General features: G+C 40.7%; 2 protein-coding genes across 3 annotated transcripts; one reads left to right on the top strand and one right to left on the bottom strand.

Moving 5' to 3' along the window:
• The first annotated feature begins 688 nt into the window (after nucleotides 1–688).
• Nucleotides 689–15,516, top strand: snx3 (sorting nexin 3). Of its 2 annotated transcripts, XR_013801301.1 has the most exons (5): nucleotides 689–893; nucleotides 8,803–8,898; nucleotides 10,232–10,356; nucleotides 13,208–13,373; nucleotides 15,376–15,516. XR_013801301.1 is itself a non-coding variant. In XM_079642822.1 (4 exons), the coding sequence occupies exons 1-4, from the start codon at nucleotides 732–734 to the stop codon at nucleotides 13,311–13,313; spliced, it is 489 nt and encodes a 162-aa protein (XP_079498948.1). In that variant the 5' UTR covers nucleotides 689–731; the 3' UTR covers nucleotides 13,314–14,097. The 2 variants fall into 2 exon arrangements, 1 of the variants encoding a protein (XP_079498948.1); XM_079642822.1 differs by lacking the exon at nucleotides 15,376–15,516 and having other exon boundaries at nucleotides 13,208–14,097.
• A 150-nt stretch (nucleotides 15,517–15,666) lies between these two features.
• Nucleotides 15,667–22,197, bottom strand: nr2e1 (nuclear receptor subfamily 2, group E, member 1; the record flags this gene model as incomplete). Its single annotated transcript, XM_079642815.1, has 9 exons — nucleotides 15,667–16,065; nucleotides 16,360–16,465; nucleotides 16,592–16,741; nucleotides 16,860–16,956; nucleotides 17,209–17,355; nucleotides 17,946–18,175; nucleotides 18,549–18,636; nucleotides 19,378–19,523; nucleotides 22,137–22,197. 9 exons carry the CDS (start codon nucleotides 22,195–22,197, stop codon nucleotides 15,903–15,905), a joined length of 1,188 nt encoding a protein of 395 aa, XP_079498941.1. The 3' UTR covers nucleotides 15,667–15,902.
• Nucleotides 22,198–23,549: the final 1,352 nt, after the last annotated feature.

The following is a 23,549-nucleotide window of genomic DNA, read 5'->3' on the forward strand; positions in this document are numbered from 1 at the left end:
ATACAACTCATATATTGTATTTTTATTTATATTTATCTTGTAAACTACTGCAGGTTAGGTTGAAAATAAAAATGTAATGTTTTATATTTTAGGCCGAGGTATATTTATATGAGTGGATCTTATCAATAATAATGATAAGTAAACATTTCGCTTGTTATTTCGTTTTTTAATAAAACATTGTTTTTTTTAATAATTAATATTATTTGAGCATTGAATCCAAAAGCAACACTATTGCACGTTTTAGCAGCAATTTCAAAGCATGATTGGTCTTGAGTACAGGAATATAATGATAACAATTGTGTATGTCGTCCGAATACGTAATTCCAACCGATAGGCCCGCTGGCGGGTTGTAAACAAACCGAGCAGCAGTTGTACGGGCAGCATCAGCTGAACCTCAGCTGATCGGAAGTGCAGCGAGCTGGCCTTTCAAGCTTGCCATAGTAAGAGACCTATCAAAACCGGAAACTGTATGATTTACCTTCAAATTAAAAGTTACCCCTAAACTTGTGTGCTGCATAAACAACAGCGTCCTGTAAAAAGTCACATATATAAACATATACTATAATTTAATACAAAACATCTCCTTAAAGAGTGCGCTTGTCTCCATACGTCCAATTACCCGTGCACAACATTCACCAAATGTTTTATTTTGAAGGTGAGTAACGGAATGTAGGTATTTGTATTCTGGCTAGCTTCACACTATCACTAGCTGCTAGAAGGACAGGGGAGAAATGGCTGATACCATAGCTGACACAAGAAGGCTCTTCTCCAAGCCCCAGAACCTAAATGACGCTTATGGACCTCCAAGTAATTTTCTAGAAATTGATGTAAGCAACCCTGAGACCATCGGGGTTGGCAGGACCAGATACACCACCTATGAAGTCAGACTGAAGGTAACAACTGCTAATGATGTTAGCTTTTAAGCTAGCTACCTGAAGTATCTAACGTCTTTCCTGTTAACAGAGAAAGTTATGACTTCATGACATCGGGGTCGCCCAGAGCAATAAAGGATGCGTATACAATCACATAGTCGATATTTAATTATGTGTAGAAATGTCTGTGCATTTGTATTTGCAACACGAGTTTGCTAACGCTAGTTAGCAGGCTAGTAACCCTCATAAAACAAGCTAACACTGTTTAGCTGTCTGACAGTAAGGTAACGAGTTAACGTTACTGATGTTAGCTTTGAACAGCTAACCAAGTTATTTGATTATACGTTTGTTAATAAGTAATGGAGAAATGTTGATAACAATGTTAACAGGGACATTGAACCTAATGTTTGCCTAACTTGTAACAGCTGTCTCTGTTTACGAAGGAAATGTGTTTACATTGGCCTCAAGTGTTTTTCTTCCGTGGCGTGACATTTCACTGTTTTACCAATTCATACAAGTCTTCAAATAACTGTCACATTACCCTTGCAGCAAACTGAGTAAACGAATATGAAACAACACATCATAAAAGTTTACCCTGCCAAGACAGTTCAGGTTTGAACTCCTGCCACACCCCATTTTCTGACTGCAAAGAATAGATAACAGAATGGGTTACACTTAAGAACCAACTTGAAGTCATGTATGACAAGATGCTCATCTATATCCTATACTACTATTACTTGAGTAAGGGTGTCTGTTTTTTCAAGAGTGCTTACTCTGACCTGACTTTAATGATAGGTCATCAAAAATGCTCCAATGCTGGGCTAAAGAGGAACATAACTTTGCAAGTCAGCTTCTTTGAAACTGGACAGGATGCAACGTGCTACCGGATCCTTTCCAGTCGCTCCCAACCCCCCCACCACATTTCCTTCCTCCTGAGTCCTGTCCTACTGAATACTTGTAGAAGAGAACAAATGATGGTCTTCTTAGAGAGGTTCCTGCCATCTGTTGGTAAACTATAGTAGTTGGTCCAAATGGTTGTGTCAAAAAACATATACAATATTGTTTCTTCAAAGTTAAATGTTACATGTTAGACTATTGCCTTACACACCATCCAGAAATGTGCTGTTATTGCGCAATCATTGAGGAGAAAAACAGTTGGACAGTCCTTGCTATTGCGAAACACAGATGTGTCTCATTGGTATTTTCCTCTGTAAATCAAGGCTGAGTCAGCTTGAATGATTTTAGACAAATAATGCAAAGACTGTACTTTAACCAACTGACAAATAGTAGAGAAGGATGATGATTGACAAAAATGATCACAAGGTCCACTTACCTTGATGTTTTGGAGCTTGATTAAAAAATATTGACCCCCGTTTCAAAGGTTATGAAGAATTTGTCAAACTTAAATAAGACATTTGCTTAAATTATTACTTGCATTATGATTAGCTATAATTGTCTCTTTCCAATATGACACATGCATAGAAAGAAAGTGGTAGCACCAGTTTTCAAGATTTGACAAACTTTCATTTCTGTCACCACATACGCTTTTGCGTAAATTGAGCCATTCCAGGGCTCTTCTGTATGCGCTTTAAATGTGCAGGCTTTATTGAGAATCTGAAATGATCAGGCAGTCATTCGTCTCGTCTGATTGCCCTGTCTTTTATCTTTAAATTGTCATTTCAGTTGATTGACACCCCTGTAGTTAGTGGCCTGGATTAGATTGGGGAGCAGCCCTAAAGTATTTATAGTTTCCCTTTACCTTAAGAAATGGGTTGAGGAAAGAGAAACCGTCTCCAGGCATTAGCGTTGAATATAAGGCTACTGTACTTAATTAGTGTGTTATAATTAGCATATGCGTGTAATCAGCATTATTGTGCACCTCATAGCCCTGTGTGACCCTGCTTTGCATAAGACCACAGAAGAAGCGGCGCATCCCTCACTTCTCAACAAACGTGGTGTCAACTTTGCTTTGCTTCTCTCCTTCTCCTTTCTTCAGCTTTCTTTAGAAGCATTTTCCTCCATCTCCAGTAAGTTAAGAACGTTAGCCACAATGCCTCGGCCTGGAATGCATAGCCTATGCTTTGCTCTTATTGTTTCCATTTTACTTGTAATATTCAGAACTACTTTTTTCTATCCTCTAACTATGCTTGATACTTTCTGTTTCATAACACTTTCCCTTGTCTCCTGTTCTCACCGCTGTCCTGCTATCCACCTCCAAATCGAGAGAGCCCTTGTGGCCACACTGAGAGAGTCTACCTAATCCCCTCATTGAGAGAAGAGAAGAATGAAACAGGCCAGGGTGTGTGGGGGAGCTGGAGCGTTTTCCCCCCCCATCCTTACCCCCTGTCCCCCACCCATGGGAGGGCAGAAAGCCACCCCCTCACCAGCCTTCATCCCATTGCCCACTTATCCCATTTCACTCCCAGCTGTGTGCAGTCAGTTGCGTTGTTGATAATGTGTCACTGAAGCCCCTTTTGATGATATGATTTCATATATAGCATAAACACCAGAGCAATGTATTTTCATCACATGATATTGTTTATTTTACTCTTTCAATAAATGACAGTGTGTATTTGAGTTTTGACTTTGCAGTTGCTGCATGTTTAACAAGTAGTTGTTGAAACAAACTATGTAAATATGTTGTTATCATGTGAGAAACGTTATCCTTTGAGGTAGGAAACATAGTCGCTTTTGACAACCAGGCCTGCATTGTTTTGTTTTTTAAATCAATGGGATCAATATACTTATTTCAGTCAGATTTTGAAAGAGGTGGAAGCTAAGTTCTTAGTGAAAGGAGGAGTAAAAGGATATCTCATTTTGCCTGAGCAGACTTGTAATGTCCAAGGTCGTGTTGAAACAATGGATTTTTGTTCTCACCTAAATCCTTGCGATTTAAGCGTAGTTTCTCAAATGGCCTATAGACCACATGAAGCTGGTAGCTTCTGTTTCTTTTCTGCCTCTGCACGTGTTTCTCATGTCGGTGATGAGTTATTCTACAGAGTCCTATCATATCACCGTAATGTTTTTTTGTGTGGTTGCTGGCTTTCGAGGTCCTTCTTAAGCAGCGTAGTGTATTTGTCTGGACCCTCAGCAAACATGGAGTTGGGGTGTTTGTGTGTGAGGGGGGGGGGGGGGGGGGGTTGTTGGGTATTATCAAAATGTCTTGTCTTAAGTTGGTTCCCATCTCACCCAGAGAGCACATTCAAGGGAGCGAACTTCGGGATCTCACTTTGTTTATGGATAGGAGTACATAAAAGCCCTCTTATAGCTGTGTCGTTCACTCTCACTCAGTCTTCCACCCCTCCTCTTCTCTACTCTCATAGCTTCTCTTTCTTTCTCTTTTCCATTTGGGCCATGGGGCCTTTGGTCATTAATAAAATGGGAAGAGGCGGGTGTGTGGTGGGGGGGGGGGGGGGGGGGGGGGGGCGCTTGTCAGGCACAGTCAAGTGTAATCCAAAGTCTACAGCATCCTCTTCGACAACTATTTTAATGGAAATAGGGAACATATTGTATCAAGGCTACCATATCCTACTTGAAATGACAGTATCAAAAGTGGGAGTTGATACTATGGCAACAAAGCAGCTTTTTGCCAGCTAGGCGAGTCGGAGAGAGGGTAGGCTGTCAGGCCGCAAGGGCCGGCAAGCGAGTGAACGAGTGAGAGAGAGTACATGGAGAAGCGAGAGCGAAAGACCCATAGCCCGAAAGCTTTTGTTCCCTGTCTTTTTTCCCCCCACTCTGGAATATGATGCAATGAGATGGTATTATGTTGCAATTTTTTATGCTATTATTCTGAAAGGAGAGTATATGGGAGGGGTAAGAAGGGGGCATGGGGAGGTTTAGGATGCGCACTCTCAAACTTGACTTAATCCATCCTGCTAAAAGCTAATGCATGGTGGCCTTGAACTGTTCTCTCAGGATATGAGTGATCTTTGTCCCCTCTCTCGCTCTTTCTCTGTCTCGCTGTTTTTAAGGGTTCTGCCTCTTTTCAACCCATTTTCAATGAGCCCAAGGTATTGTGTCCCACACATTATGAATCACATGCTCTTCCTATGGAGCATAGATTGCACCTTAGTCACTCATAATGGAAAGTAGAGCTAGGTGGTTTACTTTGAAGGAACTATATCTATCTTTATGGTCTTTTTCAAAGCATTTTCTCTTTTAAAGCTGCTTTTAATACAACCATTCATTCCTTATTTGTGTGGGGTTTTTTTCTTCGTCTTTCTCCAAGTTTGGCTGTTGTCCTTTCTGCTGGCTTAATTTCCCTCCATGTTTTTGTTGTTTCGCTAACCCTAACCCAGTCCCTTAGGAAGTGAGAGAGGCAAAGTGTGCCTTTTTAGACAATAAATGAAATGCTAAGACCCGGCTGGGTGTGGGCTGGTCCCACCTCCCAATCACTGCAGGGGCCAGTAAGTTGAGACACCGGTCCCTAACCGCTAACCAACCGTGAAGAGAACAGAGGCTGGGAAACCTTATCTTTGACTTGTAGGGCTCTCACGCACCGCCTCCTTCACTGTGTGTGTGTGTGTGTGTGAGAGAAAGCGAGTGAGACCTCTCCTTTTTCACTTCTGTAATTTTCGTTCCTCCCCTTGTCCTGCAAGGCCAAATCTCATAATCACAGGGGTAGAGAGGGCGAGACGATTGAAAGGCCAGGTGACTTTCTTTCCTTACACTCTCACTGCTGGCTTCATTGTGTTGAGATGAGAAGTCCGGGTTGGACTGTGTGTGCATAAACAAGTTTGAACGCCTCGGGCTATTATATTTACATTGTTAACTGTGTGACTGGTCAAACCTCATAATTAACACCTGTGCATGCCCACTTCGTGTACGCCAGTGTGTGCTTGCGCGTGGTTAAGTGTTTTCTGTGTGTGCACATGATGGGATTAGAGTCACGGCGGTGGCAGATTACCTGTAACTGTGATCTGTTGTGGTGGGGATTAACTTTGCGGCGCTCCATGCTGAGAGGTAACAGACCACGGTGAGAGGAGAGTGGAGTTAATGCTAGAGCACTGGGGTGATAAAGCTTAGATAATCCACTTCTCCTGTGACCTGAGAAAGAGGAGGAGTGAGGGGCTCATTGACAACTTCACCTGGAGAGAACTTGAAATAAGTGGGAAAGAGAGGTTTTCAGGGCTCTTGTGTAACAGAAACACACAGTGGGAAAGAGGGAGTGTGCATCCGCCACAAAGGTGACAGAAAGATACCAGTTACAAAATGGTTTGTTTAAAAAAAATAGAGGCGGTGGCTAAAGATGGGTGTTACAGTAAAACAGCTAAATGAACTAATAGAGCTATCTTGACATTTTGAAATGAGTTGGAATCAAACACCAGGCTAATATAATGATCAGATATCAAATCCCAACCACTAAGCATGCGTAAGTAAGCAGCCAGTTATAAAAGGTAGAGCATAACAGTCTTTACAGTGCAAGGTGCTTCAACACATACTTGTTACTCTCGTTAAAGGTCCCATGTCATGGCCATTTCCACTGATCATAATTCCATTGTTGAGGTCTACTAGAATAGATTTATATTGTGCAATTTTCCAAACTCACATTGGTTTCTCATACAGCATCTCTGTAAACTACGTGTATTCACTGAATTTCACTCTCTGCCTTTAACGGCTCCAATAGCTCCAGCCCCCACCCTCCCTGTGAGCACAGTGTGCTCTGATTGGTCGGGACGTTGTGAATCGGGCTGAGCTCCGTGGAGGTGTGGTTTCCTTGTTTAGCGATACACAGCGAAACACAGCCAAACTCACCCTGAGCACACACAAAGTCACAGCCAAAGTAAAAACAATAAGTGTGGCTTGATATTGAGTAAGAAGAAGGTTGATAAACGCTGTGAGAATGGGTCTGCAGAGAGAATTTCGCCGCGATCCCAACTGTCTTTTATCAGCCTGCAGCCAGGGAGGAGAGATCAGCAGAGCTGCTTGCACTGACTGAGTGAGTGTGTGTGTGTGTGTGTGTGCGTGAGGAAGTCCGTGGATTGGTCAATTTGGACCAATCAGCGGGGGCTTAACGTAACGGCTCCGCGGACGTAACGTAACAGTTCCACGGATTGGTCCATTTCGTTCCGGGTACGGTTGACATCATGCGTACCCGGAAGAATCAAATGGACAGTCACGTCCTCCAACGAGGCGTTTTGGGGAGGTATTTTCTGTGTTAGAGTTTTACTCGCTCCAGGGTGTACTTTGAGGGTTTTGACTCTGCAGACCGTTTCCATGCATAAAAACCTTCATAACACACAAGGGGACGGGTAATAACCGGAAAAGCATGACATGGGACCTTTAATAGAAACTGTGTGTGACGTGGATATTTGATTAAAAAGATCTGTGTATCAAATACATTGACAACAGAGTGACATACATTAGGGTTCTATTTCAATTATTTCCATTAGTAACATTTTAGTTTTAACGTCAAATATGAAATCGGCAGCTCTCACCGCTATTTATAAAAATTTGATCAAACAAATTTGCCCTTACCAACCAAATGTTGGCGGGATCTATAATGTTTTACTGAAGGGTGGATGGAGCAGAGGGGGAAGACAACCAATGCTTCGGTTTCCCCCATTGAAACACCACAAGAGGAGTCTCAAGGGCAGAAAATCTGACTTATTATCACGGAGCAAGAGACATAAAGAGGGAAAAGACTGAAAGGGAGAGACCATGAGAGCAAAAAGACCACTCCTGCTCTCCCTCCTCCTCAATTAGTCCTGCACAGACCAGATGAAGCCCACAACCCCTCCAGTTTTTTTCTGCTCTTCCTTTATGACCGCCTACACCCCCTCTGTGTTCTTTTGTTCAGCCATTTACTCAGCCTTCTAGTTAACTCTCCATCCCCTCTACTGCGCACAGTCGTCTGCTCATCGATCAGTCTGCAGCTCACACTGTATTCCTGCTGCACCTACTTGTTCAAATGCTTTGCTCTTGTGATGACTATTTCCATGAATTCTGACCTTCTGTGAATGTGGCCTGCCAATGAAATGCTTATTCACTCCCTCCTTGTTCGTACATTGTCACAGGATGGCCATGTACTGTCAGGACTAGTGAAGAGGTTTGGCATTGTGCTGTCATTTGCTGTTTGCTCAATGTTCTGTCAATGTCAAAACATCTCTACTTTTTTTTTAATTTATATAAAAATAAATTCTCAAGTGTTAAAACTGCCACTAAGAATGATGCACCTATCTGCGCATGGGTGTACAACATAGAGAAAATGGCCATACACTCTGAGTGCGATTGACCTCGGTGAGCGTAACATAGGTGAACTTTCCATTTTGCTTTTCAGTTTGGTGAAGGAGTCTTTGTTTTTTTGTTTCTTTTCTCCTCCTTTTCTTCCTTTCAATGAAGTCAGAGTAGCTAACACAAGGTTACAGCCCAAACCCAGTTCAATAACGCCTTTCACTCTTTCTCAGCATAAAGTTTTCTCTAGATTTCGAATGATAATTTTCCACCTTTTGATACAGATAAGTGCTCCTCAGAACGTGCCTGTGAAGAACGCGCTCGCTTTGGTGTTACTACTCAAACTAAATCACTCAAAGGAACAACCTTACACTCAACACTGCGCTTCCTTGAGTCCTTGACAATACACCCGCGATCATATACTTACATCCCCAAGCGATACATGCCTTATATTCAGAGCTTTATCCATCATCCCGTTCAGCAGAGTAACAGTTCATAATGTATCGAGCAACAGAGAATGGTATGTTTTCATATTTTCTGATTTCTTTCTTTCTGTTTGGTCCAAATGTGAATAGTAACTAACAGTTGAGCTCATAAATCCAGTATAGTATATTGAAAAGGAGAGTAAACACCCTTTATGTTGCTTACTGGAATAGAAGCACTGGCTTGATATGGTGTCAGGAATAAGGACAATCTGCACACAATCCTTAAAGTGACATCCTTTAACAGTTTGCCATTTGTGTGTTTGTACCCACAGACCAACCTACCCATCTTCAAGCTGAAGGAGTCGAGCGTACGGAGGCGGTACAGCGACTTTGAGTGGCTCAGAACGGAGCTGGAGAGGGAAAGCAAGGTGAGCCATTGAGGTGAACTCAACACAAAGGCGCTTGAGTACTTATCTTATCAAATCAGTACACAACAATGATCACGTGCCATGTTTTTGTATGGGAGAGAAAGTTGTGAAGTAATCTTTTGAGCCTTTGCTGTTTGTTAAAGAAGATGTAACCTTAATGTGGTCTGGGTGCTTTGTCTCCTGCTGTCATTGAAGGCCACAAATCCAGTTTAGAGCCTCAGAAAAGGCATGTCAAAATGTCCTCACCAAATCACACTCTACACAATCTCTATAACTTTTAGAATATTCAAGCGAGGAATAATGTTTTATTTTTAATTATATTCTTTTGAAATTCTCTTCACATACAGACAGCCTTCAATAAATCAAATCATCGGCCAAAAAAAGAAATCTGTAGCTGATGCAAGACAAAAATAAGTAGGTGGTGAAAATCAGCGGTATAAATAGTGGTCTCTTCCGAGTTAACCTTTACGACAACCTTTTTCAATCATTTCTCATTGAACAGATTTGAAGGACGGATTTGACGGACTGACCTGTATGTACTCTACCAGAGTTGTTATCATGCCGCTAGCTTGAAAGCTGTAATTACATCAGCCATTAACATGTTCATTTTGAGTTAGTGGCTTTTGCAGGGCCAAAGGAAAAGGCTATCATTGTTGCCAACTGGAGACTTTCTCGTTTAAAGGTGACCTATCTTGCAAAATGCACTTTTGTACATCTTTTATACATGAATATATGTCCCCGGTGTTCCAGGGAACTCACCAAGTGTCAGAAAACACAACCCTCTCTATTTTCCTCCATACCCAAATCTCTTAAAAAGGGGCTGCAACGGATCTGATACAGACTGATCCAGATTTGAACACTTCTATGACGTCACAGAAGTGGCGCTACGGCTATTGGGCCAACTCCACCAATCAGGAGGAGACAGCCACGGACAATGCCGTTCGTAAGCGCTGGAGACGCTGTAGTACATATGCCAGATCTGTAGATGGTGCTGTTCTCACAGAATCAGCCCATGCAAAGACAGTGTTAAATTGAGCGAAATGAGGAATGGCTAAAATGCATGATCTGTTTGGTATTTTGAAAAATAAAATGTATAAATATGCCTTTATATAGGTATGGTCCTACACTATATTATTCAAATATAGTATGATAGGTCCACTTTAATAAAAAAATGTGGAGCTTACTGTTAGCTTCTTTCATTGAAAACTCATTCCTGCAAATGTGTGAGTTCCTCCCAAGCTTAAAACACAAAAAAGTGAACTTAAAGTGTCCTATAAGCCCATTTAAGTTCTGCTGTATGATTATTTTTGCTGTGGTTACTCTTATACTTCAGGTGGTCGTCCCTCCTCTCCCAGGAAAAGCTCTGTTCCGGCAGCTTCCGTTTCGAGGGGATGATGGGATATTTGATGACTCTTTTGTCGAGGAGCGGAGACAGTCTCTGGAGCAGTTTCTCAACAAGTAAGTCTCACCGTGTCTTTCTCCCTCCCTCTTTGCAAGAGGTTAAAACTATTTATTCTTTACAAATTCCCCTTCATCGTTTGCTGCTCCTGCCTTAGCGGGGTATTATGGTAACTCTTGCGAACAACAAAAGAGTTTGTGCAATAAGTAGATTCAACTTTTTCACTTCTCTTCATATTGTTAACAAACTGAACCTGCAGACAGACGGCTCTTTTTCCTCTCCATCCTCCTTAATTCTCTTTTTATAATTACTTTGCAAAAGACAAGAACAACCAAAGAGGACTTAAGTGTGCACCCCCACAACATCATTTTCCCCACATTTGTTTTATTGTTGATGTGTAATTTATGATAATTGCAGCTCAAATTACAGCGCGTTGTTCCGCGGGATCGTGTGTGCACCTCTGCTTATTTTTGATCCAGCATCCTCGTTTTCAGCTGCGGAACAATAAAAGTTACAGCGTGATTGTAATGATTTGCTTTGATTGCAGACTTGGCCATTATCTTTGTTTCATGTGCAAATGCATCAATGTTTCCTTTTTGAATATTAAGTGCTCAAAGACAGTTGAGAAAATTTAAATCCATAAATATGTTTTTTAAAGAAGATGAATGTGTTGGTAATTAAGACCCCCCCCCCCCCCCCCTTGCTTCGTATGAATGAAGCACTCCTGTTGATCATATCATTGTTCACACTTAATACTGGCCCGTGTGGCTGGCAGCATTGTTGAAGCTGTGATTGAGAGCATTGTGAAGAGGAAATCTCTTGGCATGGTAAACATGATTGTCGCCGTGGAACATTGAGAGGGAGGAGAGGAGATAACCATTAGCTTTTGATTAGGCTAGTCAAACATAATTCATGCTTCAGGTAAAGACGAATGGCTTCAAAAAGCAAGCCAGGCCTTGACATTTGAGCATGCTTCAGCTGCACCTTGTCCTCCATGTCATCATCTCAATTTCCAAAAGCTATTAAACAGGCTATGTTGGGGAGCAGGCACGATCTCTGCTTTGATTGTCCTTGCATTTGAATGAATACCCCGGGCCGCTCTATTTTTCTAAATATTTCCAGTAAGGGTTTATGACGCATGCATACGTATGATTTCATCATGTTGATCTTTTCTCAGAAATGTTTTTTGGGGTCTCAGGTGCACTGGCTCATTCTCATTAAGCTTCTTTTGGTTCAACTGAAGGTAAATCTGATGTCAAAGTGGCTTTAACAGGAACATGCAGTCATCAAACATACAGTATTTAGAAGGGTTAACAGAATTGGTTTTAAAATCATCTAGAACATATCTAAATCAACAGCTGTATCCTATCATTTTTTGAATAGGTCTATGTGTTGGACGACAGAACTTCTGTTCCGAGCAGCGAGTCATCTACTTTGTTTTACTGAATAAAGAGATTAAGCTCACAAAAGGTCAAGAGAGGAATTATTCTCTCAACTCAAAGCATCTAAATTGCCTTGTTTATTAACCTTAAAACACACCTCGTTTATTTCGTCCAATCCTAATTTAAACTCACTCTTGGTAAGGTCTTTCTTCTGTTTTGACAATCATAAACTATTGTTTGGTCGAAATATACCCTTAAGTAAGTAAAATGGGAAAATATGCAAGCTCTGCCGATTTCATTCTTCATAGGCATACCAGTAAATTGGCTAAATTAGATGACTGGTAGCCTCTCAAAAACATTTGGGGAGATACTCAGCCAATGGCGTTGTCAAATTAAACACGGTTTACTGTGTAAGACTTAATGTTGACTGCTCGCCTCCTCTGAACTGAAACAGGTAGTCCTGTGTGTGCTAACTGCCCTTAGCTGTTAGCTCTGTTAGCTGTAATAGTCCTGTAAACTGTTCCAAAGCAGTCCAAACCAAAGCAGCAGCCCCTACCCAACGATTCAAAGTAGTCAGTAGTCAAGGAGCTCCTAAAACCGTCAATGGAATAGCTTTCTCAAAAATAATCCCAGCCATGACAAATCCTTAAGCATACAATCATAAATGAGCACATTTTTTAGGCTGATTGGAAGTTTGAAAATGAACCCTGGACAAATACAGAGATGCTCGTTCATATGACCTAATCTATGACCTCCTGCAGAAGTTAATAATAATAATAGAAAGGATAGATGTGTGGAAACCAGATTTACCAAAGAAAAATCTGATGTATTTCAAGTTGTCTTTTAAACAACACTTTCACACTATCTCCTGCCAACTGTCATTCAACATGGTAGTGGAGTATCTCGTTTATGGGTTGAAGCTCTTATAGAGGGCTCTTATGTATCATCTACCTGGGAAGATTGGTCTTTCTCCTCTGCTAGTCTTTCTTTCTTTCCCTTTATATGGTTTGGAGAAGAGGAGAAAACTAATCATGTTATGTAACTGACTGAGTGACTGAGTCTAGATTTGAATCTTTTTTCCTGAAACTTTCAGAATCTCTTTACACAGAGGGGACACATGTTGATGTATAAAAGACATGAACAAGTTGATTTTGCATAATAGCTCCCTTTTTAAATAGGTATAGATTTGTATTTTAAATAGTTATTGCTGCTGCCTCCATTCACATCAGGGATACCAACACTTAAGCTAATTCATCAGTTATTTGAAAACACTTACGGAGGTGGAAACTCCTGACCGTTCAGATAGTAAAACTGTTCACTGATGATTAAGAAATGTTTCCCTATTCTTTTGGTCATTCATGTTAAATCTTTTCCAGACTTCTCACCTTAAGGTAAGTCCCACGCTCTCGTCAAACTCTGCCCCATTAATGTGTGTCTTTATGTCCAATGGTACATTCCTGTCACCAAGTCCCATCTTTGAACAGGCACTCGAGTTTCAAACCTGCCTTTTTGCTCTTGTGTGTTTCAGAGTGGCGGGTCATCCTCTAGCTCAGAACGAACGCTGCCTGCACATGTTTCTACAGGACGAGTCTTTGGACAAGAGCTACACCCCATCCAAAATCAGACAAGCCTGAGAGAAAAGATGGCTCTGCGCTGCTCAGCCCGACTGTCCAAAGCTCTCTTCACTGCTCCAGGTTTCTCTCAGACAATAAACATTTCCACTTTTCCTCCACACGCCCCCCCCCCCCCCCCCCCCAAAGTAATAACGTTCACTGCCTCTTTTAGTTTAATTAGTGACAATGATCTATGTTTTTTCACTTTCTAATTGGAGTCAAGAATGTTCGACATTTCTGTGATTGAAGGTAATTTATAGTAATTTCTCTTTATGTCTGGAAATGCCACTAACCTGGATATATAATGTATTTATCATTTAGCTATGTCTTGAATATATTCATGTATATAGTTACATTGAATGAGCATTCTATGTATGCAAAGCTCTTGTAAAGACACACAGCGTTTCCCATCATATATATATCCAATGCTGGTATGTTGCACACCATAACTGGCAACTAACACACACACACACACACACACACACACACACACACACACACACACACACACACACACACACACACACACACACACACACACACACACACACACACACACACACACACGTATATTTGATGGGCCTCAACTTTTAAATCACACTCAGTTGATCCTCTTCAAAAGGAAGCACCTGTGTGTACCAACCAGCACCTGACCAGTTATCACAATGATTTTCTAATAAGAAAGAAGTAATTTACACAGAGGGAACTGCAGTATTTCTACTGGCTATATGCATTTTGAGATTTGTATACTGCTGTGCCATTTTTGTTTATTTTGAAGATTTTCCAATAAAATAGGTGAAATGTCTCCACACACGCATACATTTGTTGATTTGGACGGTTGACCTCTCTCACACTTCACATTGGATAGTCTGCTGCGAGTTGCCACAAAAATTATCCTAAATGTTTTATTACAGCACTTATTCAATAAATACATAACCTGTTCATTTCATTACAAAAAAAGTTTAGGCCTTTGGCAAATCAAAGCTTAATGCAACCGTCCTGAGTTTTTATTTGAAAAATACTACCTCGAAAGGCCAAAGTAATGCATACACAATGGCTGACTCCTGATTATTTCATACAGGGTATATCATGATGATCAAGTCAGGCTTTATGTGATCTGTTTACGCTCCATCCAGTTACATAAAAAAGGCATTTCGGGTCTGATTAATCGTTCTGAAAGCAGAAAAGTTCTCCGTCGTTTATTCTTTATTATTCAAACTTTTAGTACATTTTCATGAACTCTTTTTTTGGTAAAGAAGTATCACAACATTGCTTTAATTGAAGGGACATGTCATCCCGATAACTTAAAATAGTAGTGTCAAAGTAATCACAAACATTTATGTTGTCTTATTTACACAGTTGTCACTTTATTTATTTGCCACCCTAAAGCAGCAGTTTTGAATGTTTGCATCTGACTTGCAGTTTGATTAGAATAAATAAATGTTTGGATTAGAAGCTGGACAAATGAGCTGATGGATCTGAAATGCCATGTTGTTTTTTATCTAACTGGATTTTAGCTAAGTTAGTTGCATATAAATGAATGATTCAACTTATTTTTACTGAACAATCCTGATTTAATCATCCATAAAGTGCGAACAAATCACAAACTGTCATTCATTATGAGTCTTGAAGAAGTTATTCATTACTTGTGCATGTGTTTAATACGTAAATGCATGTATTTTGTTTCCCCCTTAAATCTTAAAATATCTGTAAATGTACTTCACATTTAGATCTAAGAAGACCTTCGCCAGTAGTTTAATATCTGGGTTATTTAAAAGCAGTTTAATTCATTGTCTTTTATTCTCTTGGTTACAACTCTAAATAGTTATAACTCCAAATATTTACAGCAGAATAAAAACATCACAGTCCACAAAAACATTTCCAAGTGCTGAATATTATTGTATCCAGTGTTAGTGCCTAACTTCACAAAGTGGACCTAAAACAGCCTCAAACAGGACACCGCAACACAAACAGGACAGTAACCACTTAAATACAAACACCATCTTCAGATGAATGTAGTTTTACAGGCGAGAGGCAATGCAAGCATATCCTTCAAAAGTCTTTTCCCCCTATGTCTTCATAGAGTTGGCGCCTCTTCCACCATGCGTTTGGTTTCAGCACCAGATCGGAGGGACAGCGATTCACATGCTTCATTTTATTTTTGTATTTTATTTTTTGGTTTCCTCCATTGGGATTGATCACAGCAATAAAATACTGAATTGGTCATCAAGCTCATTGGTCTCACAGACACTCAAAAAACGTCTTTTATATATAATATTTCTTTGTCAGTACTTGGCAGGTGCTCTTCCTCCGGAGTCTTGAACACTGCAGGCTGCAGTATCAAACAGGTAATTCTACAATGAAAGTTACTGGCTAATTCTTAACTAGAGCAACTGTTAACAGGCTACTTAGTGAGTTCCGGCTGTGTTGCAGTCTTTGTTTCAAAGGAGCCTATAAGCCTAAACAGGCTATTTTAAGACAGCCTAAGAGATTGTGTGCTCAGCAATAATTCAACCCACGGTTACACCTGCTATGATTGGATTTCTGTCGCCTGCTGGTGGGTCTCTCTGGGCCTTTTTAGCTCAAGTATTTTTTCCAGGTGGCGAGAATTCATATATCGCTGGACTTGTACATGTCGGAGAGGAGCCGGGTGATGGGCACGTTGCCGATGGTCTTCTTGAAGAACACCTCCTCGATGGTGGAAGGGCCCACCGAGCGGAGAGCCGGCAAGAGCAGAAGCAGCTTCCCGAAGCGACACGGCTGGGTCGGGTACCTGAAACACATCACTGGGGTCAAAAACAGCCGCTCTCTCCGGTTCTCTGTTCTCAATGTCTGACGCTGCCTGGCCAATTAACGCACACCTGTGATTCGAATAGCTGCTAATTAAAAGCGCACCTGCGCTCAATTACAGGATGATACAGTGGCTTATTGCCTCATTAACTTTATAATGAAGCTGGCTAATGGTTATCTGCACGACACGGCTCGGCTTATAGGCGTGAAACATGACAGATAGAGGGATGGAAGGATTGGAGAAGATAAAAAAGAGGGGTAAATAATTGGTTCTTACCTGGTGTGTATGTAACTGTTGAGGGTGAGCTGTGCCTCGTCTTGTAGTGCAGCGATGGCGCTGGCGTTGCGGAAACTTCTTAACTCAGTGTTGCCATGCGTAGGAACTATAAGAAAGAAGCAAAATCCTTAATAACGACATATGTGTTACCAAAGTTATTAGTCCCCCATCTGGACCTTCGTTAGGTTAAATGAGAACAATTTAAAATACACCTTGGGACAATGGTACTCACCGGCTTTAAAAGTCACGATGCATTTCAAACAGGCGAACTCTGTTGCATCCAGACGCATGTGCCTGAATCTGGTGACCACCTCTTGAAGTGCTTGTATCTCAGAAATGATCTTATTCATCCGCTGAGACTCTGTGTTTTCGGTGTTCATTCCTACAAATAAATACAGAGAAATTGTCATTTTGATAACACTTGTGTATATGCATGCATTTACATCTGCAGCTCATGAGGCCTGCTATTGGCCTGTATTCAGATGTGCTCTCATACGTACCAGAAACGGCTAGAAGAGTAGAGGAGTCCACAGGAATGGCCCACTGCGCGATGCCCAGAACAAATAATTCCCTCCAAGCGTCCTCCAACAGAATCAGCTACAAAAACAGGTAGCATGTCAGTGTTGAACTGTATCTCCAATCAAGCAAGAATGTGAGTCGTAATATTATTTATTTGGTGCAATACAACTCTTGCGTAAAACACGATTCCATATTGCGCACAGAGGAGTTCGTTTTTTTCGTGATTGTACCAGTTTAACAACATTTAAAGTAAAAAAAGAATCAAGTTACATTGAGCAAATCGACTCTTGTACGTTTTCTGTATGGTAATATTTGTACTCCAAAGCGTACCTGGTCTGATAAAGGAAGGGTGGAGAATGCGGGAACACTCTTTGCCCACTTGATGCTCATGAAGAGGAGGCGCGCTGCTGACTCACACACAGACTCAGTCGCCACTTCGTAGAGGTACATGGGGGTGCCACTGACTTCATGGGGGTACTGCAGGCAGAGATAATCATCACTAAATGTATCAGTGTATGTCATAATGAAACACAGTTCACAGAATGGTAACTAGCAAAGGTCAAATTCCAAGCCCCAGCACCTGGTTTTATAATTATTAGTGTTGCTTGTGGTGGATTTACAGTGAGAAATCTGATAGGCGGAGTTGAGGCTCTTACCGGGCTAAATCGGGGCAAGAATTTCAACTTCTAACCCCAAAGCAGAAAAACTGTAATCCTATAATAACATTTTGGAAGGCTGTAATACAGATATCAACGGAATATCAGTAACTGTTAGATGAATTGTAGCCTATATTCAGATTAATCTAGATTACAAAATAAATACATGAAATGCTGTAAATGTCAAAATCTAAGGAATAATAAAGCTATTAATAAAGCTTTATTTATATAGCACCTTTCATACAGCACGTGAAGCTCGAAGTGCTTTACAAAATGGCCCACATCACAATAAAGCACGGATAGATCAGTAAACTCATGACATCAATACTCAATCAAGTACGACTGGTCGCTATTATATCCTAAAGATAAAATAATAACAATAAAAAACAAGTATTGTTTCCCAAAGTATACCTTCGGAGTGGGTTGTGCCAGACCCACCAGGGCCTGTCTCTCCGGTGTGTTTGCTGCGCTCATATCCAGGTTGTGAGGATCCAGTTGCGTGACCGTGGTAAAGAAGGGAGGGCCAGACAGAGAGGATCCCGGGAAATGGGTCGATCCGTTTACCTCTTTGTGCCCCCGGAAATATAGGGCGACCTGTTTGCGGATGGTAGACGTCCGTGGCCCCCTCTCGTGTTGAACGGCTGTGAAACGGGACAGTATAGCGACACACAGTGAAGGAATGATCTCTGCAAAAGTGAGAGGCTAATTATCTCATTTGTTTCTTAGTAACTGCACGTAATAGTTTATTGTATTTAAGTCTTTAAGCATTCGTAAAATTAAGAAGTTAATGTGCACATTTTATTTGTGTAAAATAAAAGAATAATTGGTAATCTAAGTGTCCCACAGATATAAAATAACAACCCCTTTAAAGTTACTGCAGAGCAGGTAATCATCAACCTGTTACTTCTTTTCAGCCTTAATTAACATCCTTAAAACACGTTTCCAAACTCCAACCCGAACGCCACTGCATAGCGTGTCTATGGCCAAAGTGATAATTAAATTAAGCCCATTTACCGTCTTTATTCATGTTCACATCGAGACACTTTTTCAACCGGCACGCTCTGCACTGGTTTCTGTGAGTTTTGTCCACGGGACAGCCACCCTGTACAAAAAGAGAGAGGGGGAGAGAATGGGAGCAAGAGAGTTAGAGACTTCCGTTTTATTTCTATCATCTTAAACGACTAAATGCTTCTTGCTATTATCTCCCTGGGAGGCCAATTTCCAGGTGAAAGATCGTGCTATTATCGTGTCGTTATCGACCTGCTCCCCTGCGGCTCCAGTGCGGCGTCATCCGGAGGATAAGTACTCTATCCCGCCCTCTGCTGCCTAAATCCTCGCTTTCGAGTCATCACATTAGATTGGATTACACCTGGTATATTATAGCAGCGCAGTGTTTAGCCCAATACTTAATGGTCCAGGCATGACACAATTAGGCTCATCAAGGGAGACTTAACACAGCGCCAGAAGGGAAAAGCAGGATCTGCGCGTAAAATGTGCAAACCGTACATAAAGCTTGTAATCGTTTTATGAGGAGGACTAGCGACGTCGTGTCACTTATAAGATTGATAATACTAATCTCTCTTGGCACAAGTGCAGTAACTGTAACTTGCTAATAAGTAATTACTGAGAGAACGAGACTGAATATGTATCCAAAATCGCGACATACTTGTATCTACAACTTGTTTGATTCTCCCCAAAAATGTTGCACAAACAACACAATCAAATATTGCTTATTTATGGAGCTTGCACTTTTTCACAGGCCTATGTAAAAATGAGGACTAGAGGAGCATGTGCTTGATAAAGGTTATGCTTAAAAAGAAAAAACAAAAGTAGGAGGCCTCACCTGAGAGCCAGATTTACAGACGTATGTCCTGTTTCTGCGGATGCTCCTCTTGAAGAATCCCGAGCAGCCGTCACAGGCGTAAACACCGTAGTGTTTCCCTGAGCTGCGGTCACCACACACTTTGCATGGGATGTCCAGTATTCGACCTGAGAAAGGCACACAATTCTGTTAGACACCATTCACTAAATTGTCCCACATTTCAATTTAAATTAATACATTGAGCATTGAAAATAATAATAATTACAATTTGTTATCGTCAATATATAACATCTGGATGAGTTGCAACAACATCTCGAAAAGTTACACAAAACTTCTATAGTTCAGTGAAATTAGTTCCGTAGAGCTGTCAGGATAGATGCTTAAATTGCCATTGTTAACATACAGTATAACCAAACGGTCGTTTTACACAGTTGAGCAAAGGGAAAAGCACCCTACAAATGACTTGTCTTTGTCCGAGAACACACACACACACACACACACACACACACACACACACACACACACACACACACACACACACACACACACACACACACACACACACACACACACACACACACTGGACATTGCCTCGTCCGAGCATGGGAATTCACGGCGTACATTTCAAGAATAAAGTCCGGTGGGAAGCGTCATATCTGAGCTCTCTAAGACAATGGCCTGAGGGGGCACAATGGAGACATTAGGGGAAAGTGTTAACTTAATGATTTTCCCCCATTGAACCTCGTCTGACTGCCTGGATCTCGACAAGCTGCCAACTCCCCTTCATAATGGGACTCGACAGCTGCTTTATCCCGCAGGTCTATAGGCCCCAGGATTAGGGAGTGACACTGCACCATGAGAATAATGCGCACCAACTCGTTTCACCAACTCAAATGAAGTGTATGTAAATCGACCCCGGTGTAGATGAAAAAATGTGATTTTTTTGTGTGAAGATTTTGTATTCAAATCTATTAAAAAGAAGTATATTTGTATGCATATGAGGGAGCCTTTTTTTTTTATTCTGGAGGGAAAGCCGTCTATGTAATTACACTGACGTTTTGCCACCTGCTCATTGATTCACCAGTGACCCGTCAAAAAGGGTAGCATGGGAATAACTACTGAGCTGCAAAAACAATGACTTCAGGAGGAGAGTTATAGGGCTTCAATAGCCAGATAATGGAGAACCAGAAGGCCATGTAGGCTATTTAACTGCTGGCCACAGCCGTGTAATTGCCGTAAGATAGAGAGAGGCTACTTTTTATGTAGCATTTATGCCTGGGAAGGGTTTCTATAGAGTTGGCCTGTTGAAAGTCATCTCATCAGAAAATCAACCTGCACTATAATAAGTTATGTCTACATTTGTCTGTAGGCCTAGTAGATTCTCGATTTTCAAATAAAAAAAAATAGAAATGTTGACTGTACTTATTGGAGTCAATTACTTATTAACATCATTAAAATATCCAAATCCTATGCAACTCGTTAGTTAGTTTGCAAACTCCTAAAATAAAAGTTTAAAGAGTACATATTTACGAAGGAAATTTGGCGAAATTCCGAGCCCAGCAAAATATAAAACTAGTTTGAAGAGAGTCAATTAAATAAAATGACGCACAATTTTGTTGTGAATTGGTGAAATGTATTTAACTTCCCACTGTGGGAGTCCAATTCGTCTCCATTGTGTGCAGTAATTACTTGAAGATATATGGCATATTCTATTAATGTAGAAGAAAACCTGCTAAAAGAAGTGGAAATAAACTTTTACTGAGTGCAGGACATTTCTGACCACCCATAATGTGAGTATGAACTTGAATGACAGTATTTGTAATGTTGGATTTTCCTAGTTTTATTGTAATCTAAAATGTAATGGTTATTATTAGCAAATTAAACATTTAAGCTTCTAAGGATTAAAAAGCTAAAGCAGCAGTTTTGCTTGAATACATGTAGACAAGGAAGCGATGAAGAGACAGGCAAATGTTAAAATAATATAAATTGCTTTCTTTTAGAAAAAATAATAACAAAGATGTCTGCATTATTATTGAGGTTTAATTTGGATTCATTGAAAATCCAGGAGGCCTAACATAAACACAAATGCATGTTAAGGTTCTTGTAATAAACCTTTAACCATCTAAAATCTTACAAGAAAAATACTTAATTATATTTAATATACCGAAGACATTCAGGATTTATATATAAATGAAGTTTTCAATTATTGTTGTTTTTGTTTTATCACAGTAGTACAGAAAAGCGCGGACGCAGACCTAAAGACAGGTAAGGGTTATTTATTTATTTGTTTAAAACAGCAACGCCGTAAAATAAATAAATCTCTTATAAAAGTATTATCATATGTTCATTAAATATCTTTCTGTTTTTTGCATTATTACTCTTTTATAATAGTTACTGACAGTGAAATTACAGGCAACAAGTGGCAGCACGTTAGAGGAATATTCGGAGCATGCCTACAGTTTAATATTTTCTTTTGAAAACGTGATCAACTTTACAAAAACTATATATTTTTGAAAATATGTCAGACTGATGCCGCTTTAATTATCGCTCATGCGAAACAGTATATACTCTGAAGATTTCCCACGGAACTCCACTCACATTTCACTACGATCACAATGAATGAACTGACTGAATTATTGCAGTGAATCCCTGATAACATAACCGTGCAGCAGCTTCATGTTCATGTTTAACACTCCATGTGAAAGTAAGTCCCATTATAGAGCACTTATTCTAACACACCGGGCTACTCAATATTCTGCACAAGCGTCAGGAACACTTACTTGATTTGACATTCAGAATATCCAGGCAGCCACTTGTTGAGCCTGCGGGTTTGCTCATCATGGACACTCGATTTAATAATAAAGTTTAGAAGGAAAAATGTCCTCTTTCTCTTCTTGTTGCTGCTGCCAAAAACAACTCGTGAAACCGCAGCACTTTCCTGTAAGTCTTTGCCAGCGGCGATGAGATCGGCAAGTCTATGTCCCGAGTTGCCAAACTTGACAGAGTAGATCTCCGGTCGAAGAGCCAGAATTATGACCCACGTTTGAACATTGTTTCGGTCAATCTTTGCCTCTGATACGCAGGGTCCCCCGGACTGCAGCGACCTGTTCACGGCGGCAGCCCTCCAGATCTGCGAGCGAGAGCCGGTGCATAAAGTTTGATTTGGAGAAACGCAGCCTGGAGCACAACACCGGTGTGAAAGCAGAAACAAATCTTGATTTCGGATATTCTGACAGGTAAAAGCTTGTTAAAACCACGACCCGATGTGACTTAGTGGTGCGAGTTCCTCGAATAAGCCTCGGTAATATTTATGAGAAGTGTCAGGGGGAGGCTGGAGGCTGGAGGCTGGAGGCTGGAGGGTGGAGATCTCCACTTCCTTCATCCACTTGGCTTTCTACTCCAAACTCCAGCCTGACGTCACTGGTGTGTGAGGGAGGGTGTGTGTGTGTGAGGGATCGTGTGAATGTGTGTGCAAGTGATGGGAAGTGCCTTGCTCATTGATCAAGAGGCATTGCAAACAAAAAACACGTGTTGCACGCCTGTTTTCTACAACATTTAGAGTTGTTTCAGTTTAACATGCATTAATTATAGGCTGCACTTTTGACAAAAAAACCTTAAATGACCCTATCACTTTTTAATGACCACTACAATATTTTATAAATAAATAGAAGACGAATGCAGGCTTTACGATTCTTAGAGTAACCGAGGTATAAGAGGTTGTTTTATACAGGGGGGTTACGCAGTTAAGACTGAAGAATAAGTGCGTGTGGCACTGATCAGTCGAGATTTATTGAACATGTGCTTTATTATCTATCATCAGAAAGAATTAAAACAACATTTTGTTTTATTATTAAGGTGGCAAGTACTAGCTGAGTTTCCTTTCTTAATTGTTTGTATTTAAGTCATTTTGAGCTTCACTGATGTCAGTGTTTTTCAACCTGTTGCACGTGTTTTAACTAGCCTGTTTTTTGGCTCATTTGCAAGTGTCCATTCAAAGACTGGCCATTGATTGACGTGTACAATCTGAGGTAAGAGCTCGTTAGTAGGACTTTAATATACAGACATGCCTTTTTGCATGAAAGACACCTTTTTAAAAAACAAAAACAATCCATTCATAAAACCAAGTGACTTCCACTCTCACCCCTGCATTTTAAACGTTATGGCTTATAAGAAAGACAAAACGTAAAATATAC

The sequence above is a fragment of the Notothenia rossii genome (genome assembly GCF_949606895.1).
Source record: "Notothenia rossii genome assembly, chromosome: 8".
Taxonomy (NCBI): domain Eukaryota; kingdom Metazoa; phylum Chordata; class Actinopteri; order Perciformes; family Nototheniidae; genus Notothenia; species Notothenia rossii.